The sequence below is a fragment of the Electrona antarctica genome, assembly GCF_951216825.1.
Source record: "Electrona antarctica genome assembly, contig: scaffold_322, whole genome shotgun sequence".
NCBI lineage: Eukaryota > Metazoa > Chordata > Actinopteri > Myctophiformes > Myctophidae > Electrona > Electrona antarctica.
This window is the reverse complement of record NW_027637422.1, coordinates 34,037-59,214: the sequence shown is the minus strand read 5'-3', so window position 1 is coordinate 59,214 and position 25,178 is coordinate 34,037. Positions and strand designations below refer to the sequence as shown.

At 43.0% G+C, this 25,178-nt stretch overlaps 1 protein-coding gene across 1 annotated transcript in view; it reads left to right on the top strand.

The window, feature by feature from the left end:
* Positions 1-13,651: 13,651 nt before the first annotated feature.
* Positions 13,652-25,178, top strand: part of LOC306918942 (uncharacterized protein) — a gene marked incomplete at its 3' end in the record, with an annotated part of 34,572 nt that continues 23,045 nt past the window's right edge. Inside the window, exon 1 of the mRNA XM_079531778.1 lies at positions 13,652-13,790. Coding sequence (XP_079387904.1) covers position 13,790 — 1 coding nt within the window. The remainder of the gene's footprint in view (positions 13,791-25,178) is intronic.

Genomic DNA, 25,178 nt, shown 5'->3' with positions numbered 1-25,178 from the left:
TTTTTGACTGGGGAGGCGGGGGGGGGGGGGGGGGGGGGGCATTCCAACATACATCTGTTTTTCTTTTTACAGCATTTTATGGCAATTTCTTTATTAATATTTACTATAGTCCTATTAGACCCCAGGAAATTACATCTAGCCACAACAGATCTACTGAATGTGAAGGTGTGTCGTAGCCTATATCTCCATATGTCACTTCCTCACATTCAATCCCACAGATTTCTCAGCCCACAGTTTAATAAACATCTGGAAGTGCCTCGAGGACCCCTGGGGGTCCCCGGACCCCACTTTGGGAACCATTGGCTTAAAGGACCAGCTTTCAACCGATCTTCATATAATTGATCCTATTAGTAAAAATTACTAAAGAGGGGGCACGGTGGCACAGTTGGCCTCACAGCTAGAAGGTCCTGGGTTCCATTCCCACAGTTGGTAGTGCTGTCGCCTCACAGCTAGAAGGTCCTGGGTTCCATTCCCACAGTTGGTAGTGCTGTCGCCTCACAGCTAGAAGGTCCTGGGTTCCATTCCCGCTTGGGACACTGTGGGTGCTGGCGGCGTGTTTCCTCCTCCGCGTCATCAGTGCCCATACCCGAGGCGAGGTTGGCGAAAGGGCCTTTCTGTGTGGAGTTTGCATGTTCTCCCCGTGTCCCCTAGGGTATAGGTACCCTCACATGTTCTCCCCGTGTCCTCTAGGGTAGGTACCCTCACAAAAAACATGCAGTAATCCTGGTCTCTAAACTGCCTCCCCCTGGCCAGCCGGGGCGCCTGTTGGAGGGGAAAGGAACTGGTTGGAATAACGTGTTCCTTCCACACGCTACGTCCAACCAGGGAAACTCCCCCCTGTCAGGTGTAAAGGAGCGACTTGGACACGCAGGCATGAAGGAAGCATGAGTTCAAGTCCGTTGCTCTCCCCAGGTTGGCGGAGGGTGTGTAGTGCCCAGGATCACATTAGATAATTGACACAGGGGTGAAAAATTTTGCATATATTACTGTCGTAGCAAAAATAGCCAATCTACAAGCTCAAAACGCGTCGCACTGAGACGCGTTTTGAGCTTGTAGATCGGCTAGTTTTGCTACTTTTGAATTGGAATCCTGAAAAGTATTTCAAATGCCTTTAATTATAGTTATGTTAACTTTATGAACTAAATTACAAATACATTGGACATTAAAGAAAGGAAATAGAATTCTAATACTGTTCGGATTTCGGGAGATTGACCGAGTATCCGACAAACTCAGCAGCAGGCGAGATTTACTAAAGAATTAACACGCATAAGCTAAACTAAATGTTCCAATAATCGCTTTTCTTACAAACTCAACATGCTTTTTATAAGGTTTTATTAGCTCGTTATACAACATAAACACATACAACATACACACCAGTTTGTTTCTCCCTCCCCCTGACACCGGACGGATACAGTACTCCGGATCTATAGCCTGTTCCTCTCCTATCTGTCTGTGAGGAGTTCAGCCCCTGTCGATATTGGTACTATTTAGCTCAATACTACCAACCTATGTTCACCTATGGTTTACCTATGGTTTTAAATCTGACGTGGGAGACAAACAAGAAGCACAGATACATACATTGTTATAATCTAAACATTACACAACACAACACATGATATTAATGAAGCACATTTCTATATGCTCACCACTGGCCTCCCGCCTCCTGCTCTCCTGGGCTGCGTTCGAATTGCTAGGGTTGTTCCCTACTCCCTACTCCCCATACGGGGACCCAGACTCAGTGGACTCAAATAGTGATTAATTCGGACAATACTCCCTGTATGGGGAGCACCGACTCTGACGTCAATATCGGTAGAGGGCACTATAGGTCCGCGGGTTCATGTACTTTTTATTTGCATTGTAATCCCCATAGGGTTTTTTCAGATCGCCTCATAAAGAACTGTATGAAAAATAAACAAATCATCCCGGCCGTTTCACTCATTTGGATATGAAGACTACAAAAAACCAGTCAAAACGCTGCTGCTGAAATGATGATAAAAAGGTTATTCTTTTAAAATAAGATAGGCCTATGATTATTATCAATAAATTAATATTATATCCATTATCCAGCAATATGAAAACAGTGCACCACCTTGACAATATGAAAATATCAGCAGCATGATTATGAACCCCCGCTAATCCTGGGGGGGTTCATACACGTCCGTGTTGTGAGCTTGTAGATCGGGTACTTTTGGTAAAGAATTACCAAAAGTAGCCGATCTACAAGCTCTGCTCACAATACGGACGTTAACAGAAACAGCAGTCCAATAAATTACTGCCTACATAATGAAGTTTTAATGTATTTAGTGCAATTCAATGAAATAATGTTAGATAACAGGAATGAATTAATATTAATAAAACATATGTTCGGAGACACAATTAATGTGTCTCACTAGCCCTGATACATGACTGCCATGTATCAGGGCTAGTGAGACACTAGCCCTGATACATGACTGCCATGTATCAGGGCTAGTGAGACACTAGCCCTGATACATGGCAGTCATGTATCAGGGCTAGTGTCTCACTAGCCCTGATACATGACTGCCATGATAATCATCATGATGATTATCATGGCAGTCATGTATCAGGGCTAGTGTCTCACATGCATGTACAAAATATATATTGGACTTTAGCACATAGCTTTACAACCTCACCAACCTTAATCCAAAAACTATTAAAATATAAGGCCTTCTACAGCAAGCAACTCATTCCTCTCCTAACGTCATGCGCTGGGCCTGGGTGATACAATGAATCAGATTAGTAATAGTAATACTATTGCAATGAATTGTTTTATTATAAATAAATAAAACAAAACAATTGCAAATAAATGCACAGATAATTTGTCTCGAGATCTGTAGCTTCGAGATCCGCCAGGGAAGAAAATAGAGGGGAAACGAAAGTTTAAAAAGTACATTTGTGTTGATTTCTTTCGCTGGTTCAACTTCTGCCTCATCTGAGTTGGAGCGCAATAAGCGCATGCATGCAGAAGCAGCGCACGTGCGCGCAAACGCGTGCATGTGCGCTCAAGAGCGAGCTTGCGCAATGCATTATGGGGCAGATTTGCTTCGCTGTGTTTTTGTAGTGACCATCGGATGGTCCCTACAATTCCCGGTGCATTGTGGGATACTTCAGTCCACTACATTAGGGTGCAAAAATGCTCACTACATATTCGGACACTATAACAAAATGGCGGAACCCCAAAGTAGTGCACTATATGGGGCATAGGGAATGAATTCGAACGCAGCCCTGGTGTTCTCCTTCAATCTACCCCACAGCCAGTTCACACCCACGAATACAGCAGGCCCTGAATGGGTCCCACCTCCCCGGCCAATCAAAAGCCCAGTGGCCCCTTCTCCGCCTGAGAGAGGCGGCTCAAAGCCTCTGCCTGACAGCAGCCTCTGCCTGACAGCAGCTCCCACCACACCTCCTGACACTCCTCCCAAGTGGCCAGGCCAACTTCACTGTCCTCCTGGGTGGTTCCAACTGCCTGGCCGTCCTCCAGATCAGCTCCGCCCTTCAGTTCAACCTGGCCATCCTTCTGGGGTCCTTGTCCCCAGACCCCTTTTCCTTGGTATATGATGTGGTCAGTTCCTTGTGTATTTGTAGTTATTTCCTAGTCCTAGTTATTTCCCAGTTGTTCCTTGTGATTTTTCCATGTGGGTTTTTGAGAATTAAACCTCTTGAACATTAAATTCTCTGCCGGGCCTGGTCGTTCTGCATTTGAGTCCTATACCTCCGTGTCCACACCGTGACAAGGTGGAGCCCCATATTGGGTGGCATCGGAACACATCCATTTGTAAAAAATAAAACGTTAAATCTATCTGCTATTTTCACACATAGCAGGGCCATTCTGCACAATGAGTACTTTATTATTTTGCTATACTTTAATTTTGATATACCAATATTTTAAATGGTAAATGATGCATTTATATATTGCGCCTTTATCCCAGACGCTTATTGTCTCCACCAGGCCGAAGGCATGGGGAGAGAGTATGTTTTGCACTCCGTCCGTCCGTGTGTCCGTGTGTCCGTGTGTCCGTGTGTCCGTCCGTCCGTCCGTCCGTCCGTCTGTGAACAGCTAATCTCTGGCACCGTTGGCTTGATCGCAGCCATACTCTGCACACACACTCCCTGAATGCCAGAGCTGAACCTCTGCCCCAAAGTCTTCACATTGGCCTGTTATAGCGCCACCAGGAGGCCGCTTTGTGCAAAACAAATGTTTTGACAGTACACCTACAGATTTTGTCCTAACATCACGCAAATTGGTACACAGTCTCTCTAGAGCCATTCAACGAAAAATTTCTTTCAGATTTTTCAGACTCCATCCTGATTGGCTAAGATTGGCTTCCAAAGTTCGCAGGAGTGCTCCGTTTCAAACAAAATGCTGCAAATCATGAACACATCGTGTGATTTCCGTGAAATTTTGCACGCACAATACCACTAGGCCGAGGAAGAAATGCCACTTGAATATTTTCAATTCAGCCTCATGGTGGCGCTATAACTGGCCGTTTTGTGTTTTTACCTCTAACTGCACCGATCTGTGTAAAACCTTGTATGCACACTCCCTAGAGGCCAAGGAAAAACCTTTGCCTGAAATTTTTCACATGTGCTCTTTATAGCGCCACCAGGAGGCCAACATATGTAAAACACATTTTCTAATATTACTCCTTCAGATTTCATCCAAACTTCACGCAAATCCATCCTGATTGGCTACGATTGGCTTCTACAGTTTTCAGGAGTAGCCCGTTTTGTACAAATCGCCACAACTCCTCAACGCAGCGTCCGATTGCGGTGAAACTGTGCATGCCTATTCCCACTAGGCTGAGGAAGAAATGCCACTTGACAGTTTTCAAATCAGCCTCATGCTCACACACACACACACACACACACACACACACACACACACACACACACACACACACACACACACACACACACACACTCCTATCCTCCTGGTGGAGACCTGTGCCCAGAAGGGCACTTTTTCTAGTCTCTCTCTCTCTCTCGCACGCACGCACGCACGCACGCACGCACGCACGCACACAGCTTTACATAGACTGTGCATTACATTCACACACATTGACTGAAGTAAAACCTGCAAGTACTTTTTTTCCCCGCTGCTGCCAACAGGAGGCCATTTGTCAACCATTTGTCACCCAGCAGGGGCGGAGCTTGCTCATCTCTCTCTCTCTCTCTCTCTCTCTCTCTCTCTCTCTCTCTCTCTCTTAACGAGCATCAGGATCAATCTGAGCTCGTTAGTTTTAATCGTCTCTTGTTTGTTAAAGTGTCAAAGTCATCGGAGGACAATGAAGGAAAGAGTCCTCCCGATCTTCCGCCGTAGTCTGAAATCCCACCTCTTCAGACTCCATCATGGCCCATGGCACTTACCCTATAGCCCCTTAGATAAGCACTTTATGTAGACTTAGATAGCATTTTATAAATAGCTTATAAATAGCATGTGATTTAGACAGCACTAGAATTGCATTGTATGTAGTCATAGCACTTTATAGTATATCATAGTATAGTATATATGTATAGTTTCATTATATAGATGTTCCACTGTTACGTTCTTAGTTTACGCATGTTTCATGATAACTACTTTCCTATGTATGTAATGTGATGTATTCCCATGTTTTTGTTCTTGCTTAATGTAAATCGCTCTGGATTAACCCATATTGGGCGGGAACCCTTTTGGTGTTAGCATTATGTTATGCTTTAGCTATTGAAAAACAGCAGATCTACAAGCTCATAGCGCTATGAGCTTGTAGGTCTGCTATTTTTGAAAAATCGAAGAACGACTGACATAGAAACATAATGATAAATGAATGCATTGTATATGAACACCACCCAAAAACCATGAAGCACACAGTCCTTCTGAACACCACCCAAAAACCATGAAGCACACAGTCCTTCTGAACACCACCCAACAACCATGAAGCACACAGTCCTTCTGAACACCACCCAACAACCATGAAGCACACAGTCCTTCTGAACACCACCCAACAACCATGAAGCACACAGTCCTTCTGAACACCACCCAACAACCATGAAGCACACAGTCCTTCTGAACACCACCCAAACACCATGAAGCACACAGTCCTTCTGAACACCACCCAACAACCATGAAGCACACAGTCCTTCTGAACACCACCCAAACACCATGAAGCACACAGTCCTTCTGAACACCACCCAACAACCATGAAGCACACAGTCCTTCTGAACACCACCCAAACACCATGAAGCACACAGTCCTTCTGAACACCACCCAACAACCATGAAGCACACAGTCCTTCTGAACACCACCCAACAACCATGAAGCACACAGTCCTTCTGAACACCACCCAAAAACCATGAAGCACACAGTCCTTCTGAACACCACCCAAAAACAATGAAGCACACAGTCCTTCTGAACACCACCCAAACACCATGAAGCACACAGTCCTTCTGAACACCACCCAAAAACAATGAAGCACACAGTCCTTCTGAACACCACCCAAACACCATGAAGCACACAGTCCTTCTGAACACCACCCAAACACCATGAAGCACACAGTCCTTCTGAACACCACCCAAACACCATGAAGCACACAGTCCTTCTGAACACCACCCAAACACCATGAAGCACACAGTCCTTCTGAACACCACCCAAACACCATGAAGCACACAGTCCTTCTGAACACCACCCAAAAACAGACCTTTCTCTTTTTTTTAACCCATTTTGACCTGAGATCAGATTCTAAAAATGTCTTCTACATCCTGACAGTTTTCTGAAAAAGCTATGTTTCTATGTCAGTGGTTCTTTGATTTTTCAAAAATAGCAGACCTACAAGCTCGTAGCGCGCCACTCGGTGGCGCGCTATGAGCTTGTAGATCTGCTATTTTTCAATAGCTAAAGCATAACATAATGCTAACACCAAAAGGGGTTCCCGCCCAAAATACCCGCACATCCTTCTTTTCTAATCCATTCTTGAGAGATAAACCATATCTTTAACACTGATGATTATTACGTGTAGAACATTTCCCACATAGTAATCTAAGAATACCTACACTACCTGTGTCTGAGCACGGAAATATTTGAGTATTTACAGTACAGTACAGTACAGTACAGTACAGTACAGTACAGGGACCCCCTGGGGACCCCCACCACGCGGTAATTCTGTCATTTCTCGACCGTTTCGGACGCGGGGCGGCTCGTCGGAACCGGGCCGGCACCCTGGGCGCGTTCCTACGGGTCTGGAAGTTCCGGGGACCCCCCCGGGGACCCCCACATGGAGTTGCACCACTCACTTCACACAGGTGTAATTTTTCATAACAACACAAATACACGTCAGCATATTACAAAATAACGAGGATACAAAACAGGGAGAAAAATAATAAAGTCCTCTCATAATCTAATGATTAAGATCCTAAAACATGCAGGGTTAATATTATAAAATAATAAAGTAATCTCATAATCTAATGATTAAGATCCTAAAACATGCAGGGTTAATATTATAAAATAATAAAGTAATCTCATAATCTAATGATTAAGATCCTAAAACATGCAGGGTTAATATTATAAAATAATAAAGTAATCTCATAATCTAATGATTAAGATCCTAAAACATGCAGGGTTAATATTATAAAATAATAAAGTAATCTCATAATCTAATGATTAAGATCCTAAAACATGCAGGGTTAATATTATAAAATAATAAAGTAATCTCATAATCTAATGATTAAGATCCTAAAACATGCAGGGTTAATATTATAAAATAATAAAGTAATCTCATACTCTAATGATTAAGATCCTAAAACATGCAGGGTTAATATTATAAAATAATAAAGTAATCTCATAATCTAATGATTAAGATCCTAAAACATGCAGGGTTAATATTATAAAATAATAAAGTAATCTCATAATCTAATGATTAAGATCCTAAAACATGCAGGGTTATTTTCCCAAAATGTATCGCAATCCATTCGGAACACATTTTCAGACACTTTCCTGCTTTCTTGTCGTTATTTCTTTGTGTTGCCCTTTCGGTATGGATCGTATATGAACTGACATGTTCTCATTACTGGTGACAACATTTTTTAAGTAGTCTATTGATCCACAGTATGACGGTATTATTTATTATATTCCTCTGTATTTTAGATCCTAAATGCATTATTTTACCAGAATAATGCATCCTTACATTCAGGAGAGAAGGGGAAAAAACAGGCAGGTCAATCCAACTCACTCAGTACTTTCAAAGAATCACTGTGAATGTGGAGGAGTTTCAAACCCAAACAGTATACAAGCTTGGAAAGAAGAAATCTGGCAAAAGCCAAAATTAAGATCTTATTGTTTATTTAAATTCAATTCGATTCGATTCGATTCGATTCGATTCGATTCGATTCGATTCGATTCGATTCGATTCGATTCGATTCGACTCGAGACTCGACTCAATTCACCTTTATGGTCTCCGAGGACAAATTTGTCTTGGGCACCAAGAGACAGTGTTATACATTACATGCATACAGTTATAGTACAAAAAATCACACCCGTGTGAACTGAGTGGTGTAAGGTTTTATATAGCATGATCAGCTGTGGTCTGACGTAATGTCTGACGTACCTTTGGCTAGGTAGGGTCGTCTTCTGATGTGATGATTTGTGACCATGAAGTTGATTCAGCTGGAGTTTTTGTCCGATGTGAGGTATTATATAAGGTAAGGTATATATAGCCTGATCAGCTCTGATCTGACGTAATGAAATCACACCCGGATGTGATTTCACAACTGGCTTTTTTTGTGCAGAAAAAATGAGCATGGTTGCTACGGTCATCCAGTTCACCCGGGTGTGATTTAATTACGTCAGAAATTATTTTGAACATAGCAACCATGCTCATTTTTTCTGCACACAAAAGCCAGTTGTAGGAGTGGTTTACACCACTCAACACAAAAGCCAGTTGTAGGAGTGGTTTACACCACTCAAAAAATACAGTTCATAGTACAAATAATAATTATCCTACCTACACTGTGCAGTATTACAGTGTTGAACTCTCCCTTCATAAGGTCTTCCCCGTTTCCCTCCTTTGTATTTAAAACGACTATAAATGTGAAAAATATGTTATGTTTAACGGAGGTCACTGTGTGCACAGATACGTTGTGGCATTTTGCCACTGCATATTGAAACAGGAAGATACTGTTGAGGAGGACAGGATATGTGAATCTGAACGAGGTGGAGAACGAAATCCAGTTTATTTTATTGTGTCCTCTGTATCATGATCTGAGAGAAGAGATGGATGAATTGGAGGTTTTTAAGGGTGTTTGGGACTATGAAGGTGTGCTTTTTTTCTGTGAATGATGAGGGATGAATGAATTGCTCTAAAACAAATGGGGTAAGGCCTTGAGGGAGTTCCAGGGGGTCCCCAGATAAATGATAGTTAGGAACCAAATTGGACCCTTATGGGTCTGTAACTCTGAGTGTACAAATGGAACCAAATGGACCCTTATGGGTCTGTAACTCTGAGAGTGTACAAATGGAACCAAATGGACCCTTATGGGTCTGTAACTCTGAGAGTGTACAAATGGAACCAAATGGACCCTTATGGGTCTGTAACTCAGAGAGTGTACAAATGGAACCAAATGGACCCTTATGGGTCTGTAACTCTGAGAGTGTACAAATGGAACCAAATGGACCCTTATGGGTCTGTAACTCTGAGAGTTAGATTAACATTGATTTTACAATATAAATTGGGGTCCCAGAGATATAAATACCATTAAATGGGGGTCCGTAGACTAATGCATGTCAAACTGGGGGTCCTTGACATGAAACGGGTTGAGAATCACTGATAGAGCCGTAAAAGGGTCCATATCTTCTAATGGGGGTCCCTGCTATATCTCTTCTAATGGGGGTCCCTGCTATATCTCTTCTAATGGGGGTCCCTGCTATATCTCTTCTAATGGGGGTCCCTGCTATATCTCTTCTAATGGGGGTCCCTGCTATATCTCTTCTAATGGGGGTCCCTGCTATATCTCTTCTAATGGGGGTCCCTGCTATATCTCTTCTAATGGGGGTCCCTGCTATATCTCTTCTAATGGGGGTCCCTGCTATATCTCTTCTAATGGGGGTCCCTGCTATATCTCTTCTAATGGGGGTCCCTGCTATATCTCTTCTAATGGGGGTCCCTGCTATATCTCTTCTAATGGGGGTCCCTGCTATATCTCTTCTAATGGGGGTCCCTGCTATATCTCTTCTAATGGGGGTCCCTGCTATATCTCTTCTAATGGGGGTCCCTGCTATATCTCTTCTAATGGGGGTCCCTGCTATATCTCTTCTAATGGGGGTCCCTGCTATATCTCTTCTAATGGGGGTCCCTGCTATATCTCTTCTAATGGGGGTCCCTGCTATATCTCTTCTAATGGGGGTCCCTGCTATATCTCTTCTAATGGGGGTCCCTGCTATATCTCTTCTAATGGGGGTCCCTGCTATATCTCTTCTAATGGGGGTCCCTGCTATATCTCTTCTAATGGGGGTCTGAGGGCTAATTCGTGTCAGTTTGGGGGTCCTTGACATGAAAAGGTTGGAGAACCACTGATCTACAGTATGTAAAGCACCTTGGATAAAGGCGCTATAAAAATGCACCATTTACCGTTTTAACACATCTAGACGTTATTTCTGTGAGCATACGTTTTTGAGGGGTGCTAGTCCCTCCTATATACAGGTTTAATGTTTGTTTTTAGTTCAGCGTTGGTTTTAAAAACGCCATATTGACAATGAAGGGAACATTTACGTCATCTTGTCCCTAAACACACACATTAACACTTTGACGCTATACCCCGTGTTCCCCGCATTCAAATCAAATATCCAACACGCTGCCGACATTGTTTTATTACCTTTGGAGCATACGCTGAAGTATTTGCAGCTTTCAACCACGAAATTCCGGTAAAAAATGGTCCGTCGTCTTGTTATGATCAGACGAGCCAGCGGCCATGACAATGCGAAACGAAACCACAGTGCAGAGCAAGTTGTAGTCCAAACAAACCCCCCGTCCACTTGCATTGGGCTCAATTTCCCAGAAGCCCTAGCAGCCCAGATGATGACTTGATTTCCGGTTTCGTCAAACAAATATACGGGAATAGCGTATTATGCAGCGGCGGAACACTGGATCAAACGATTAGCGGCACTAGAACTGTTAAATGCCATTATTAACAATAAAGATAGTTTAATGTTTGTTTTACATCATCATTACATCACATAATCACAGTGCTGTTTTTGGCAGCACATTTTGATTTTAGTTTTAGTCACCTGGAAGGTTTTAGTGTTAAGTCTAGTTTTAGTCTAAATCTACAGTTGATTTAGTCGACTATAATGTATTTTGGCATAGCTATTTTCAGCTATTTACACTTGCTGAAAATAGCTGATAGCTGCAACCAAGTGTAAAATGACTTATACTGGATCTCTTCTCCACTAGTCCCTTCCTAACATTTTAGTCTAGTTTTTATATGTTGACGAAATTGTCAGTATATTTAGTCTTAGTTTTAGTCATTATAGCTTAGTTTTCATTTAGTTTCCATGTAGTTTTCGTCAGTGGAAAAAGGTAGTCGACGAACATTTTTCGTCTTAGTTTTAGTCGACGAAATCAACACTGCCTAATCATAGCCGTTATATAAACATATCTCTAATCATAGCCGTTATATAAACATATCTCTAATCATAGCCGTTATATAAACATATCTCTAATCATAGCCGTTATATAAACATATCTCTAATCATAGCCGTAATATAAACATATCTCTAATCATAGCCGTTATATAAACATATCTCTAATCATAGCCGTTATATAAACATATCTCTAATCATAGCCGTTATATAAACATATCTCTAATCATAGCCGTTATATAAACATATCTCTAATCATAGCCGTTATATAAACATATCTCTAATCATAGCCGTTATATAAACATATCTCTAATCATAGCCGTTATATAAACATATCTCTAATCATAGCCGTTATATAAACATATCTGTAATCATAGCCGTTATATAAACATATCTCTAATCATAGCCGTTATATAAACATATCTCTAATCATAGCCGTTATATAAACATATCTCTAATCATAGCCGTTATATAAACATATCTCTAATCATAGCCGTTATATAAACATATCTCTAATCATAGCCGTTATATAAACATATCTCTAATCATAGCCGTTATATAAACATATCTCTAATCATAGCCGTTATATAAACATATCTCTAATCATAGCCGTTATATAAACATATCTCTAATCATAGCCGTTATATAAACATATCTCTTGAAATAAATGTCAAATAAAAGTGTTATTTTCTTCCATGAGCGACTTTTATAAAAGCCTTTCTTCAAAAAACCTTTACATTTACCTATAGGTACAATTTCGAGGTATTAGTACTTTATACTTCAGTATAACAAGGTATTAGTACTTTATACTTCAGTATGTCACATTTTCAATACTTCTACTCCACTACATTTCAAGGTATTAGTACTTTATACTTCAGTATGTCACATTTTCAATACTTCTACTCCACTACATTTCGAGATGCAAATATTGTACTACTGGCCACTATACAATTATTTGAAAACCTACAGTTACTTTGTAGATTTTGATTATTATTACACAACGTACATTAACCTATACTTCAGCCCCTGTAGACGTTTCGGCCATTTGAAAATAGCCGATCTACAAGCTCGGCTATTTTCAAATGATGTTTATACATTTCGAAAACATGCAAATGGAACATTCTGCATAACTTTTACTTTTGGTACTTTAAGTAGGCCTACATTTTGAATTCTTCTACTTGTAATTGATTGATTGATTGAAGTATTTATTAACAGTTTGCAGAATTACAGTACATTTCAAGCACAACTCAATACAAAGACTGTTAACTGTGAGTGGACGACACCATAAAGCATTACACTTGTTTACAAGAGGGTCCACCTTGTTCAATTCATCACAACATTTAGAGACGTACAAATATACACTTCTATATAACAAAAAGGAAATTATCATAGAGGAGGTAATAAGGGGAAAAAGAAAAAAATATATATATACAGTGAGGGGAAAAAGCTATAGGGTTCTACTTATAACCTGTATAGTATGTTGCAGTATATTTATACTTTTATATTTAATACATTTGAGTACTTTCTCCCCCCACTGTCTAAAAACACTTTCCATCTTTATTATTATTATTAAATAGCCGATATATTGAATATTCCTGGAAAATAGCCGATCTACAAGCTCACAATGCGTCGCATTGTGAGCTTGTAGATCTGCTATTTTCAAATGATGTTTATACATTCAAATGATGTTTATACATTTGAAAACTTGAAATAGCACCAGATATACTTTTTAGTAGCCTACTTTAAGTACATTTTGATGCCGATACTTTTGTACTTATTACTCACATATATAATACGGGACTTCTACTTGTAAGTTGTAACCTAGAGTACATTGCAGTATATGTATACTTTTACTAAAGTAATACATTTGAGTACTTTCCCCCACACTGTCTAAAAACACATACATATTATTATTATTATTCCTGGAAACACCTTTCTATTCCTAGAAAGGATCCGGTCGTCATGGAAACAGCATCCAAGCCCTTGTTGTCGCGGTGACGTCACTCCGTCGCGCGCCGCCTGCCCGTGTGTGTCACGTGGTTCGGTGGATCCAACATGGCGTCCGGAGGCGTTCTTTGTTCCGAACAGTAAAAAAAATAAATAAACACAACAAAGCCGAACGAAAACAACAACGAAAACAACTAACAACACCAAGCAGCCACACAAAGTGAGTGAAGCTTTCTTTCACTTCGTCAACGAGACGTTATCACGGACGATATTAAACCATTTAATACTGACGTTATTAATTAATGTTGGCGCGAGACCTGCACATTCAACCTCCTCAGTCAGAGGGTTAGCCGGCTGAGCTAACAGTTAGCCACGCTGGAGGCTAATGACGATAATAATACACATTAGTATTATTATTATAACGTTCTTGTTGTTTACGTTTATTATTAGTGTGTTTTTATTCAACGGTTGGATTTAATATTATTTATTAGGTGTTTTTTATACAGATAAAAGCTTTAGTTTGTTTGTTTATTTAATAAAACTGATGCTAATTATTGTTAAATCAGTTCCAGCTGTGAATGATTAGCAGTGGTCCGCGGACCCCCAGGGGTCCTTGAGGGAGTTCCAGGGGGTCCCCAGTTAAATGACAGTTAGGAACCAAATGGACCCTTATGGGTCTGTGACTCTGAGAGCGTACACATGGAACCAAATGGACCCTTATGGGTCTGTGACTCTGAGTGTACAAATGTAACCAAATGGACCCTTATGGGTCTGTGACTCAGAGTGTACACATGGAACCAAATGGACCCTTACGGGTCTGTGACTCTGAGTGTACAAATGTAACCAAATGGACCCTTATGGGTCTGTGACTCTGAGTGTACAAATGTAACCAAATGGACCCTTATGGGTCTGTAACTCTGAGAGTGTACACATGGAACCAAATGGACCCTTATGGGTCTGTGACTCTGAGAGTGTACACATGGAACCAAATGGACCCTTATGGGTCTGTAACTCTGAGAGTGTACAAATGGAACCATACGGACCCGTTAGGGTCCATTTGGTTCCATTTGTACACTCTCAGAGTTAAATTAACATTGATTTTACAATATAAATTGGGGGTCCCAGAGATAGAAATGCCATTAAATGGGGGTCCGTAGACTAATGCATGTCAAACTGGGGGTCCTTGAAATGAAACGGGTTGAGAATCACTGCTAGAGCCGTCAAAATCTTCTCTTATGGGGGTCCCTGGTATATCTCTTCAAATGGGGGTCCACAGGGCTGATTAGTGTCAATTTGGGGGTCCTTGAGAACCACTGATTTAGAAAGTGTTGTCTTTCAGTTTTATATCATTTGTGGGTGTAAAATAGACATGTATGGGTCCATTTGGTTCCATGTGTTACACTAAGAGTTACAGACCTGTAAGGGTCCATTTGGTTCCACGTGTTACACTTAGCCGCAATTTGCAACTCTAGATTTTTTTATAATGGGATGAATCCAGAGTTGCAATACCCTCCATTGACTCCCCACTCATCATTTTGCGTTTGCGATCTGCTTGTCTTAAACGACGTTAAACTCACCAACATTGCAGCTGTAGTCCAAGCTTGAATTATTCTCTTTCAATCTGCCGAGCTTTTTTTTCATAAAAATCCCCCGTAGACATGTTATGAGCTACTTTCTGTCAAGAAATTCTGTGCAAGTGATTCTTTTTCTAAGTGCTGGAGTTTGGAAGCGCTCGTCGTAAGTCACTGAACGTCCCTGCATGCATCTGTTTCGCATTTGCACATAATGCAGGAGGCAGCAGCGCGACCCCTTAATACAAACGAGCGCTTCCAAACTCCAACATTTCTTCTTCTTGACAGAAAGTAGCTCATAACATGTCTACGGGGGATTTTTATGAAAAACAAGCTCGGCAGATTGAAAGAGAATAATTCAAGCTTGGACTACAGCTGCAATGTTGGTGAGTTTAACGTCGTTTAAGACAAGCAGATCGCAAACGCAAAATGATGAGTGGGGAGTCAATGGAGGGTATTGCAACTCTAGATTCATCCCATTATAAAAAAATCTAGAGTTGCAAATTGCGGCTAGTGTTACACTCAGAGTCACAGACCCGTAAGGGTCCATTTGGTTCCATGTGTTACACTCTCAGAGTCACAGACCCGTAAGGGTCCATTTGGTTCCATGTGTTACACTCTCAGAGTCACACACCCGTAGGGGTCCATTTGGTTCCATGTGTTACACTCTCAGAGTCACAGACCCGTAGGGGTCCATTTGGTTCCATGTGTTACACTCTCAGAGTCACAGACCCGTAAGGGTCCATTTGGTTCCATGTGTTACACTCTCAGAGTCACAGACCCGTAAGGGTCCATTTGGTTCCATGTGTTACACTCTCAGAGTCACAGACCCGTAAGGGTCCATTTGATTCCACGTGTTACACTCTCAGAGTCACAGACCCGTAAGGGTCCATTTGGTTCCACGTGTTACACTCTCAGAGTCACAGACCCGTAAGGGTCCATTTGGTTCCACGTGTTACACTCTCAGAGTCACAGACCCGTAAGGGTCCATTTGGTTCCATGTGTTACACTCTCAGAGTCACAGACCCGTAAGGGTCCATTTGGTTCCATGTGTTACACTCTCAGAGTCACAGACCCGTAAGGGTCCATTTGGTTCCATGTGTTACACTCTCAGAGTCACAGACCCGTAAGGGTCCATTTGGTTCCATGTGTTACACTCTGAGTCACAGACCCGTAGGGTCTATTTTGGTTTAGTGTTTTCTGGTATTTGTAGTTTATTTGTTCTGTAGTTCATAGAACACTACGAACTACAATATTTGACTTTATTGACCACACATTTTTCTACAGATAAAAGCTTGTCTGTCTTTTTTTTTTTTACATCATGTTTTGTAATACTAGACCTGTACGTGCCCGTCGCAGTCGGCCACCTACTTGGGAATGATGCAACTTGGGAACCTAATGATATACGTTGTCATAGCACCCGTTGTAACTGTCAGCCGGTGTCCCACATGGAGATCTGTGTCTGTGCCTGGGCCCACTGGCAGAGCCTGATTGGTTGAGCCTCATTAGGCCCACTGGCAGAGCCTGATTGGTTGAGCCTCAATTGGCTGAGGCAGAGGCTGGAAATTGCACAGGTGAAAGGAGTTGGCCTAATTAGGCCCACTGGCAGAGCCTGACCAGGTGAAAGGAGTTGGCCTCATTAGGCCCACTGGCAGAGCCTGAGCAGAGCCTTTTGTGGTGGTTCTGGAGAACCGTGCGTCCGACCGACTCGATACCGGGCAATGCACTCCCTGCGGGGGTGTGGAACGCGTGTGTCGAATGTGAAGTCGGTGGAGCGAACGGTTCTCGACTTACGTGCATTACAACCGTACGCACACACACACACACACACACACACACACACACACACACACACGTAGTGTACACACGCACCCAGAGACGTGGCACATTTCTAGTAGGATGTAAAACTGCTTGTTGATGCTAATTATTTTAAAACCAGTCCAGGTGGTGAATGGATGATGCTGTCCTGTGTTCCATTTGTACTCAGAGTTAAATTGACCCATCCAGGACGGGAACCCATTTTTGGTGTTTTAAAGCATTATGTTATTCTTTAGCTGTTGAAAAATAACAGATCTACAAGCTACGAGCTTGTAGGAGCTAGATTTAGAAGACATGTGTCCAGTGCATAGCCTACTGCAGGCCTGGTTGACTAGATTTAGAAGACATGTGTCTAGTGCATAGCCTACTGCAGGCCTGGTTGACTAGATTTAGAAGACATGTGTCCAGTGCATAGCCTACTGCAGGCCTGGTTGACTAGATTTAGACGACATGTGTCCAGTGCATAGCCTACTGCAGGCCTGGTTGACTAGATTTAGACGACATGTGTCCAGTGCATAGCCTACTGCAGGCCTGGTAGAATAGATTTAGACGACATGTGTCCAGTGCATAGCCTACTGCAGGCCTGGTAGACTAGATTTAGAAGACATGTGTCCAGTGCATAGCCTACTGCAGGCCTGGTTGACTAGATTTAGAAGACATGTGTCCAGTGCATAGTCTACTGCAGGCCTGGCAGACTAGATTTAGAAGACATGTGTCCAGTGCATAGCCTACTGCAGGCCTGGTAGACTAGATTTAGAAGACATGTGTCCAGTGCATAGCCTACTGCAGGCCTGTTGACTAGATTTAGAAGACATGTGTCCAGTGTATAGCCTACTGCAGGGCTGGTTGACTAGATTTAGAAGACATGTGTCCAGTGCATAGCCTACTGCAGGCCTGGTTGACTAGATATAGAATACATGTGTAGCACTGCCACATATTATTCATTAAGGATTTATTTTAAAATGTCATTTAAAAGAGCATGGCTCAAAATATTCCTTCAACACAATATCCATCCTTATGTGTAATGTCCTATTTTCTTTGAGAGGTATCTGTTTTGTTTTTGTTTATGTTTTGGAGGGTCAATGTGGGGAGGAAATTGATTGATTGACAGGCTGTGACGTTAACGTGATAAAAACACACGGAAGTCGCCGGCTCTAGAGACTGGTGGGGACAGAGACACAAACAAGCAGGGAGTCCATGTGAGACCTGATCACGTTCGTGTAACCGTTGTCTGTATGCTATACGGTGGAATATAGCCAAGGCCACCAACTCACCGCTGACAGGAGTAACCCGGCCGGGAACCGTCATCTGCTCCGGTGAGAGTATTGTTTGTTTGTTTGGGTCCAGCGAGGAGTACCGTTTGTTTTCCGTTCGCGGGACAGTGGACCTTCTCTGTTGGATCGGTTTACGTTCGGGGATCACTACTTTGGATTAACTTTATTATTTCGGGTTCGGAGCGTCAGGGAGACGCGTGAGTACTCAAGGAACGATACAAACAATAGAGCGAGCGTGCGTGCGTGCGTGCGTGAGAGGCACGGAACGGCGGGCGTTCGGACATTATACGGACTATATTTAACCAGTCATGAATTCTGTGTTGTAACTGATTGTCAATGTTAAGTTTATATTTCATATAGATAAACTATTATTCTACTATTTACTCTGTTTATTTATTCTGTTGGAGTCAGTGGTTTACATTGCATGCTACATGGTTGAAACTTATCAATTTTATCTTTAAAGGAGGATCAGTACTACCCCGTGAATTTTAGTAACTGTGATAGAAATATCTGATCGTTACATATGGTGGCCCATGCGTGGAATGATTTATATTGATTTTGTTTCTGTAGCGTCTGTGTTTGTTACACTGTAAAAAATGGCAGCAGTATTTACAGATGCAATTACTTTGATTAAGTTATACATGGAAGATGACAATCAGAATGTTGATGCACCTGAACATGATGATGATGATGATGATGATGATGATGATGTCAATGATGAAGGTGCAACTGTAGTCATGTCAGTCAGTCATGGAAAGTAACAGAGAGGAAAGAGTGTATGTTACCCAGGCTGGTTATGAGGAGCTAAGAGGTGAAGTGAATTCTCTGAAACGACAGGTGGCTGATCTTGAAACAGATTTTAGAGATGCTATAACCAGTTCCCTGAACAGAGAGATGCTCCTAAGGCAGTATATTCACTCTAGCCTGGCCGAGGGGTTACGGGCAGACATACAAAAGCTAGAGAAAGAAATGGTGAGCTGTATGTTGCGTAGAGATGAGAAGTGGAAGAAGGAGCTTAATATGTTAAGTCCAGCAAGCCCTCCCATGGCTTCCAGAACCAGCTCAGTCTCTACTGATGTCAGTCCGATAGCGCCCCCTACCTCGTGTAGTCTGCCTGGTGCACACTCACTCTCCTCTCCATCCTACTCCAAACCATCTATGCGGCTGGACCTCTGCTACGACCTTCCACCCGGGAAGATGAATGGCTGCGAGACCTCGGCCGTAACCACGGAGGAGGTGCCATCCGGCGTCACAGACTGTCCTGAGGAGCTACCACACATCATGTGTGGTGTGCCTGCCGGCTTCTCCTCAGAAAACCACTCTGCTCTACCGACCACCTTGGCAGAGATGGTCCAGGCACAGGAGAAAGACCAGACCGTGAGGGACCTCCAAAGAGACTGGTTGCAGTCGTCATCTCCTAGGGACCACATCACCTTCTTCAACCACCAGGGGGTGTTGTATCGAAGGGCCCCTGCACGAAACCAAGGGGTGAAATGGCAGGTGGTTGTACCCCAGTTGCTGTTTCCTGAGTTCCTTCGGTACTTTCACGTCAAGCCCTCTGGTGGACATCTGGGCAGGCTGAAGACCTTGTTGGGGGTTCTGAAGGTTGCCTGGTGGCCTAGCGTCCGTAAGGATGTGTGGGAGCATACCAGGGCCTGTGAGGACTGTCAGCAGTATAAAGACGACAACACCAAGCTGCCAGGGTCCCTGCAGAACTCTGGAGGCACCGCACTCGGAGTGATGCGAGGGATCACTGCATTCATCGACCAACATCACAACGCCTGGGAACAGTGGAGACGTTTTGCCCTCAACACCACCCAGCAGGAGACTACAGGCAAGGTCCCTGCTGAGTTTGCCTTGGGCAGGAAACGCCAAGGTCCACTGGGGAGGCTGAGAAGGAAACCACCGTCTCCCAAGCACCAAATCGCTTGCAACCCGGTGGAGGGACTGAGGAAGATGGCGGAGGGGGTCCAGAGGAGAGTGGGTGTGCACCAGGCTAGACAAGCTAGGTTTGGAAATTCCCACAGGAAAGAAACGTACTTTCCTCAGGGTGACCTAGTCTGGGTCAGGTCACCTCCTCTCTTTAACACTAGCATGTCTGAATTAAAATCACTACTACTATGACGGCTAACGGTCAGGCTGACCGGTGTTTTTCGTGCAATTCCATTGGCCACTCTCTCCCTGCATCTCTTCACACCTCTCCCCCCGTGGCGGGGGGTTGACGACTTGCCATTGTCTTCTAAATGTCACATTCCAACTAATTCAAGGCAGCGTTTCAACTCGACAGGACAACTCAAAGTTATTTTTCAACATGTATTTATTTAGCTATGCTCAATAGATAGGTGGAAACAATACGCCAGTCAGTCAACACACCATATTTCACCATATTTTTGATGCGCTGATATATGAAATGAATATGCGCGACAGCTGTGCGTGCGTGCGTGCAAATCAGAAAAGTTTAGGCTACAGACAAAGGAGTTGGGAGTTTGGGAGCGGCCGGCTAGCCACATATTGGCCTATATATATTTTAAAAATACCCAGCATAATTGTTGGGAAGGCTAAGCCTGGCCTAGCCGCCGCCTATGATCGATATCATTTATATATATTTGATTTATTGTGCCAGCAGAGAGATCCGTAGCAGCAGCACGGTTTATATATACACCATAGGATAGATCAAGTCATGTGACGCATCACCGCCACAAATAGTGCTACAGCGTTATCTAAAATGCACTTCCGCATACCTCACCGTCAGTTACTTGGATATTTTCTCCCTCTCCACGAGAGAGGGAGGGAGAGAGAAAAAAGAGAGCCGTGATGCGTGGAAATCAGTTCCACTGGTCGCGTGCAGAAAAGTTATTTTCTTTTTCATTTCAGTTTACCAAACTATAATTATAGTGACGATGTGAGCGCTATATATTCAATATAGCGCTAGCTATAGCTAGTTTCTGTACCATACCACGTTCATATGTCGCGCATTTCATATCAGCGCATCTTACCGTCTCGTTTCTGTATTGAATCAACCGAAAAATAAAGTAAAAATATTTTTGATGCGCTGATATATGAAATGAATATGCGCGACATAGTCACAATGCTATAAACTTTATTATTCCAACATAATTATGCTAAAGATGGTGTGTATAGTCATATTTCTTTTTCCGTTTCGAGAAATAAAGTCAGACATCGTTATTTCTGCAAACCGCATATAAGAAATATAACATCTAAAACAACATTTAGTTTATGTAAGTTTGTAATGTAAGTTTGCCTACATGTGGACTTCCACATGTAGGTTGGAATGCAAATGACACATTAGCTTGAACAATGCCCGTCTCCAGCCGGGAGGAAGGTGTGAACAGCACGGCTTGTGGGGGAGAAAGGGTGAGGGCTCTAAGAGCGGTCCCACGGACCGCAAAAGAGCAGACATTTTAGTAGAATTATGTCTAAAATCATATTTCCAAAACGTTTCAGATGAAAAAAAAAACAGAGATGGTTTGAATCGAACATTTAGAAAAAGTCATGCAAGGGGAACTTTCTCAGGACTTCATGGGCAAAGAAAATCCACTTCAAAATTTCAAAATCGGTCAGCCTGACCGCTCCGACGCGCTAGTGTTAAGGCCAGAGAAAAGTTCTCCGCAGAGCTAGTGCCTTTTAGTGGGAAGGGCCAGCAAGGAAGGTGAAAAGTTTGGACCAAGTGAATTACAGGACTGGATGGAACCCACCTGCGAAGCAGGAAACTAAATGTGGTTAATGTAAAAAGTACTATGGTACCTTTACCTGGTAAGCCAGTCGGCTGGAGGGGGGGTCTATGTAGCACTGCCACATATTATTCATTAAGGATTTATTTTAAAATGTCATTTAAAAGAGCATGGCTCAAAATATTCCTTCAACACAATATCCATCCTTATGTGTAATGTCCTATTTTCTTTGAGAGGTATCTGTTTTGTTTTTGTTTATGTTTTGGAGGGTCAATGTGGGGAGGAAATTGATTGATTGACAGGCTGTGACGCTAACGTGATAAAAACACACGGAAGTCGCCGGCTCTAGAGACTGGTGGGGACAGAGACACAAACAAGCAGGGAGTCCATGTGAGACCTGATCACGTTCGTGTAACCGTTGTCTGTATGCTATATGGTGGAATATAGCCAAGGCCACCAACTCACCGCTGACAGGAGTAACCCGGCCGGGAACCGTCATCTGCTCCGGTGAGAGTATTGTTTGTTTGTTTGGGTCCAGCGAGGAGTACCGTTTGTTTTCCGTTCGCGGGACAGTGGACCTTCTCTGTTGGATCGGTTTACGTTCGGGGATCACTACTTTGGATTAACTTTATTATTTCGGGTTCGGAGCGTCAGGGAGACGCGTGAGTACTCAAGGAACGATACAAACAATAGAGCGAGCGAGCGTGCGTGCGTGCGTGCGTGAGAGGCACGGAACGGCGGGCGTTCGGACATTATACGGACTATATTTAACCAGTCATGAATTCTGTGTTGTAACTGATTGTCAATGTTAAGTTTATATTTCATATAGATAAACTATTATTCTACTATTTACTCTGTTTATTTATTCTGTTGGAGTCAGTGGTTTACATTGCATGCTACATGGTTGAAACTTATCAATTTTATCTTTAAAGGAGGATCAGTACTACCCCGTGAATTTTAGTAACTGTGATAGAAATATCTGATCGTTACACATGTGTCCAGTGCATAGCCTACTGCAGGCCTGGCAGACTAGATTTAGAAGACATGTGTCCAGTGCATAGCCTACTGCATGCCTGGTTGACTAGATTTAGAAGACATGTGTCCAGTGCATAGCCTACTGCAGGCCTGGTTGACTAGGTTTAGAAGACATGTGTCCAGTGCATAGCCTACTGCAGGCCTGGTTGACTAGATTTAGAAAACATGTGTCCAGTGCATAGCCTACTGCAGGCCTGGTTGACTAGATTTAGAAGACATGTGTCCAGTGCATAGCCTACTGCAGGCCTGGTTGGCTAGATTTAGAAGACATATGTCCACTGCATAGCCTACTGCAGGCCTGGTTGACTAGATTTAGAAGACATGTGTCCAGTGCATAGCCTACTGCAGGCCTGGTTGACTAGATTTAGACGACATGTGTCCAGTGCATAGGCTACTGCAGGCCTGGTTGGCTAGATTTAGAAGACATATGTCGACTGCATAGCCTACTGCAGGCCTGGTTGACTAGATTTAGAAGACATGTGTCCAGTGCATAGTCTACTGCAGGCCTGGTTGACTAGATTTAGACGACATGTGTCCAGTGCATAGGCTACTGCAGGCCTGGTTGACTAGATTTAGAAGACATGTGTCCAGTGCATAGCCTACTGCAGGCCTGGTAGACTAGATTTAGAAGACATGTGTCCAGTGCATAGCCTACTGCAGGCCTGGTAGACTAGATTTAGAAGACATGTGTCCAGTGCATAGCCTACTGCAGGCCTGGTAGACTAGATTTAGAAGACATGTGTCCAGTGCAGGGCAGGAATTTCACGGCGGCCACGGCGGCCATGGCCGTCGTTGCCCCTCTCTTTGGCCGTGTGCCCCTCGAAAAAGTATATGCCCAGACAGCCACAGTGGCCGCGGTGCCCATGTGCCCCGACCGGTGCCCACAGCAGTTCATTTTACCGTTTTTCCAGTCATTACGGTAACCTTCCCCAAACGTCTCGCGCAGACTTGTATTGTCTGTAGGCTATTGTAGTTGTGTTGCCATTTGCCAAGTGGTTTGATTCTTTTGCGTTACTTTGCCTCCTCCCTCCTCCTCCATGCACGCATACACGCACTGACAGCTCTCACTCACACTGACACTCAGCGCTTCAGGATTATTATCACACAGAGCCCGTGTGTTAAGACCAACGTGACTCGTCTTCATGGACATATAAACTCACAAAACAACACCACGCAACAGCATAGACTGCAGGACTCCTCCACCATTTACCACGCTATCGTCTGCTACGTTAGTTGACAGAGTAAATTGTTTAAACAGCCAACGCTGGCCACTACACGGCTAATATCGCTAGCCAAACGCTAGTAGCCAAGCACCAGAGCGCGCTCACTGTACACCACGCGTCGCTCGCTTAATAATCATTCATTTCTGTATCAATGCGGACATAACGTGGTAAATGTTCATAAGCACACAATTGTACAAAATGCTTTTTACACTTGACTTATCTCCAGAGTCCTCAGTCCTGCAGCCCCACAATGCCATATGCCAGTCTAGCCTTAAAATCTACATTTATATGTTATTCAATATATTACTTTAGCACAAAATATAGGCTTTTCTAAACCAAGCCCTCATTCAAAAGTTATGTAAGTAATTAAGTAAATGTTATTTATAAAGCACCTTTTGAAACAAAGTTAGAAGGTGCTGAACAATTTGCACAGTATAAACAATAGAAGAAAATTAAAAACAAGGAACATATCACACAGTTGTGACTATAGCAGAAGAAAAACAAACAAGGCAGAACAGAAACAGGGCTATAAAAATGAATGTAGCCTATTTAAGAAGAACTATTCTGAACCAATGTTCGCCTTTAAATTAAAAAAAATGTAATCATCCTTAACCTTTAAGCTAAAATAATGATGACCGGGGATTTAAAATCATTGTTTTAATTGATGGCCTTCATGCCCTGGCACTTGGCCTTGTGCCCTCAAAAAGTTGACCACACTAAAGGCCAAGTGGCCTTGCCCCTAAAAGGATGAAATTCCAGGCCTGGTCCAGTGCATAACCTACTGCAGGTCTGGTTGACTAGATTTAGAAGACATGTGTCCAGTGCATAGCCTACTGCAGGCCTGGTAGACTAGATTTAGAAGACATGTGTCCAGTGCATAGTCTACTGCAGGCCTGGTAGACTAGATTTAGAAGACATGTGTCCAGTGCATAGCCTACTGCATGCCTGGTTGACTAGATTTAGAAGACATGTGTCCAGTGCATAGTCTACTGCAG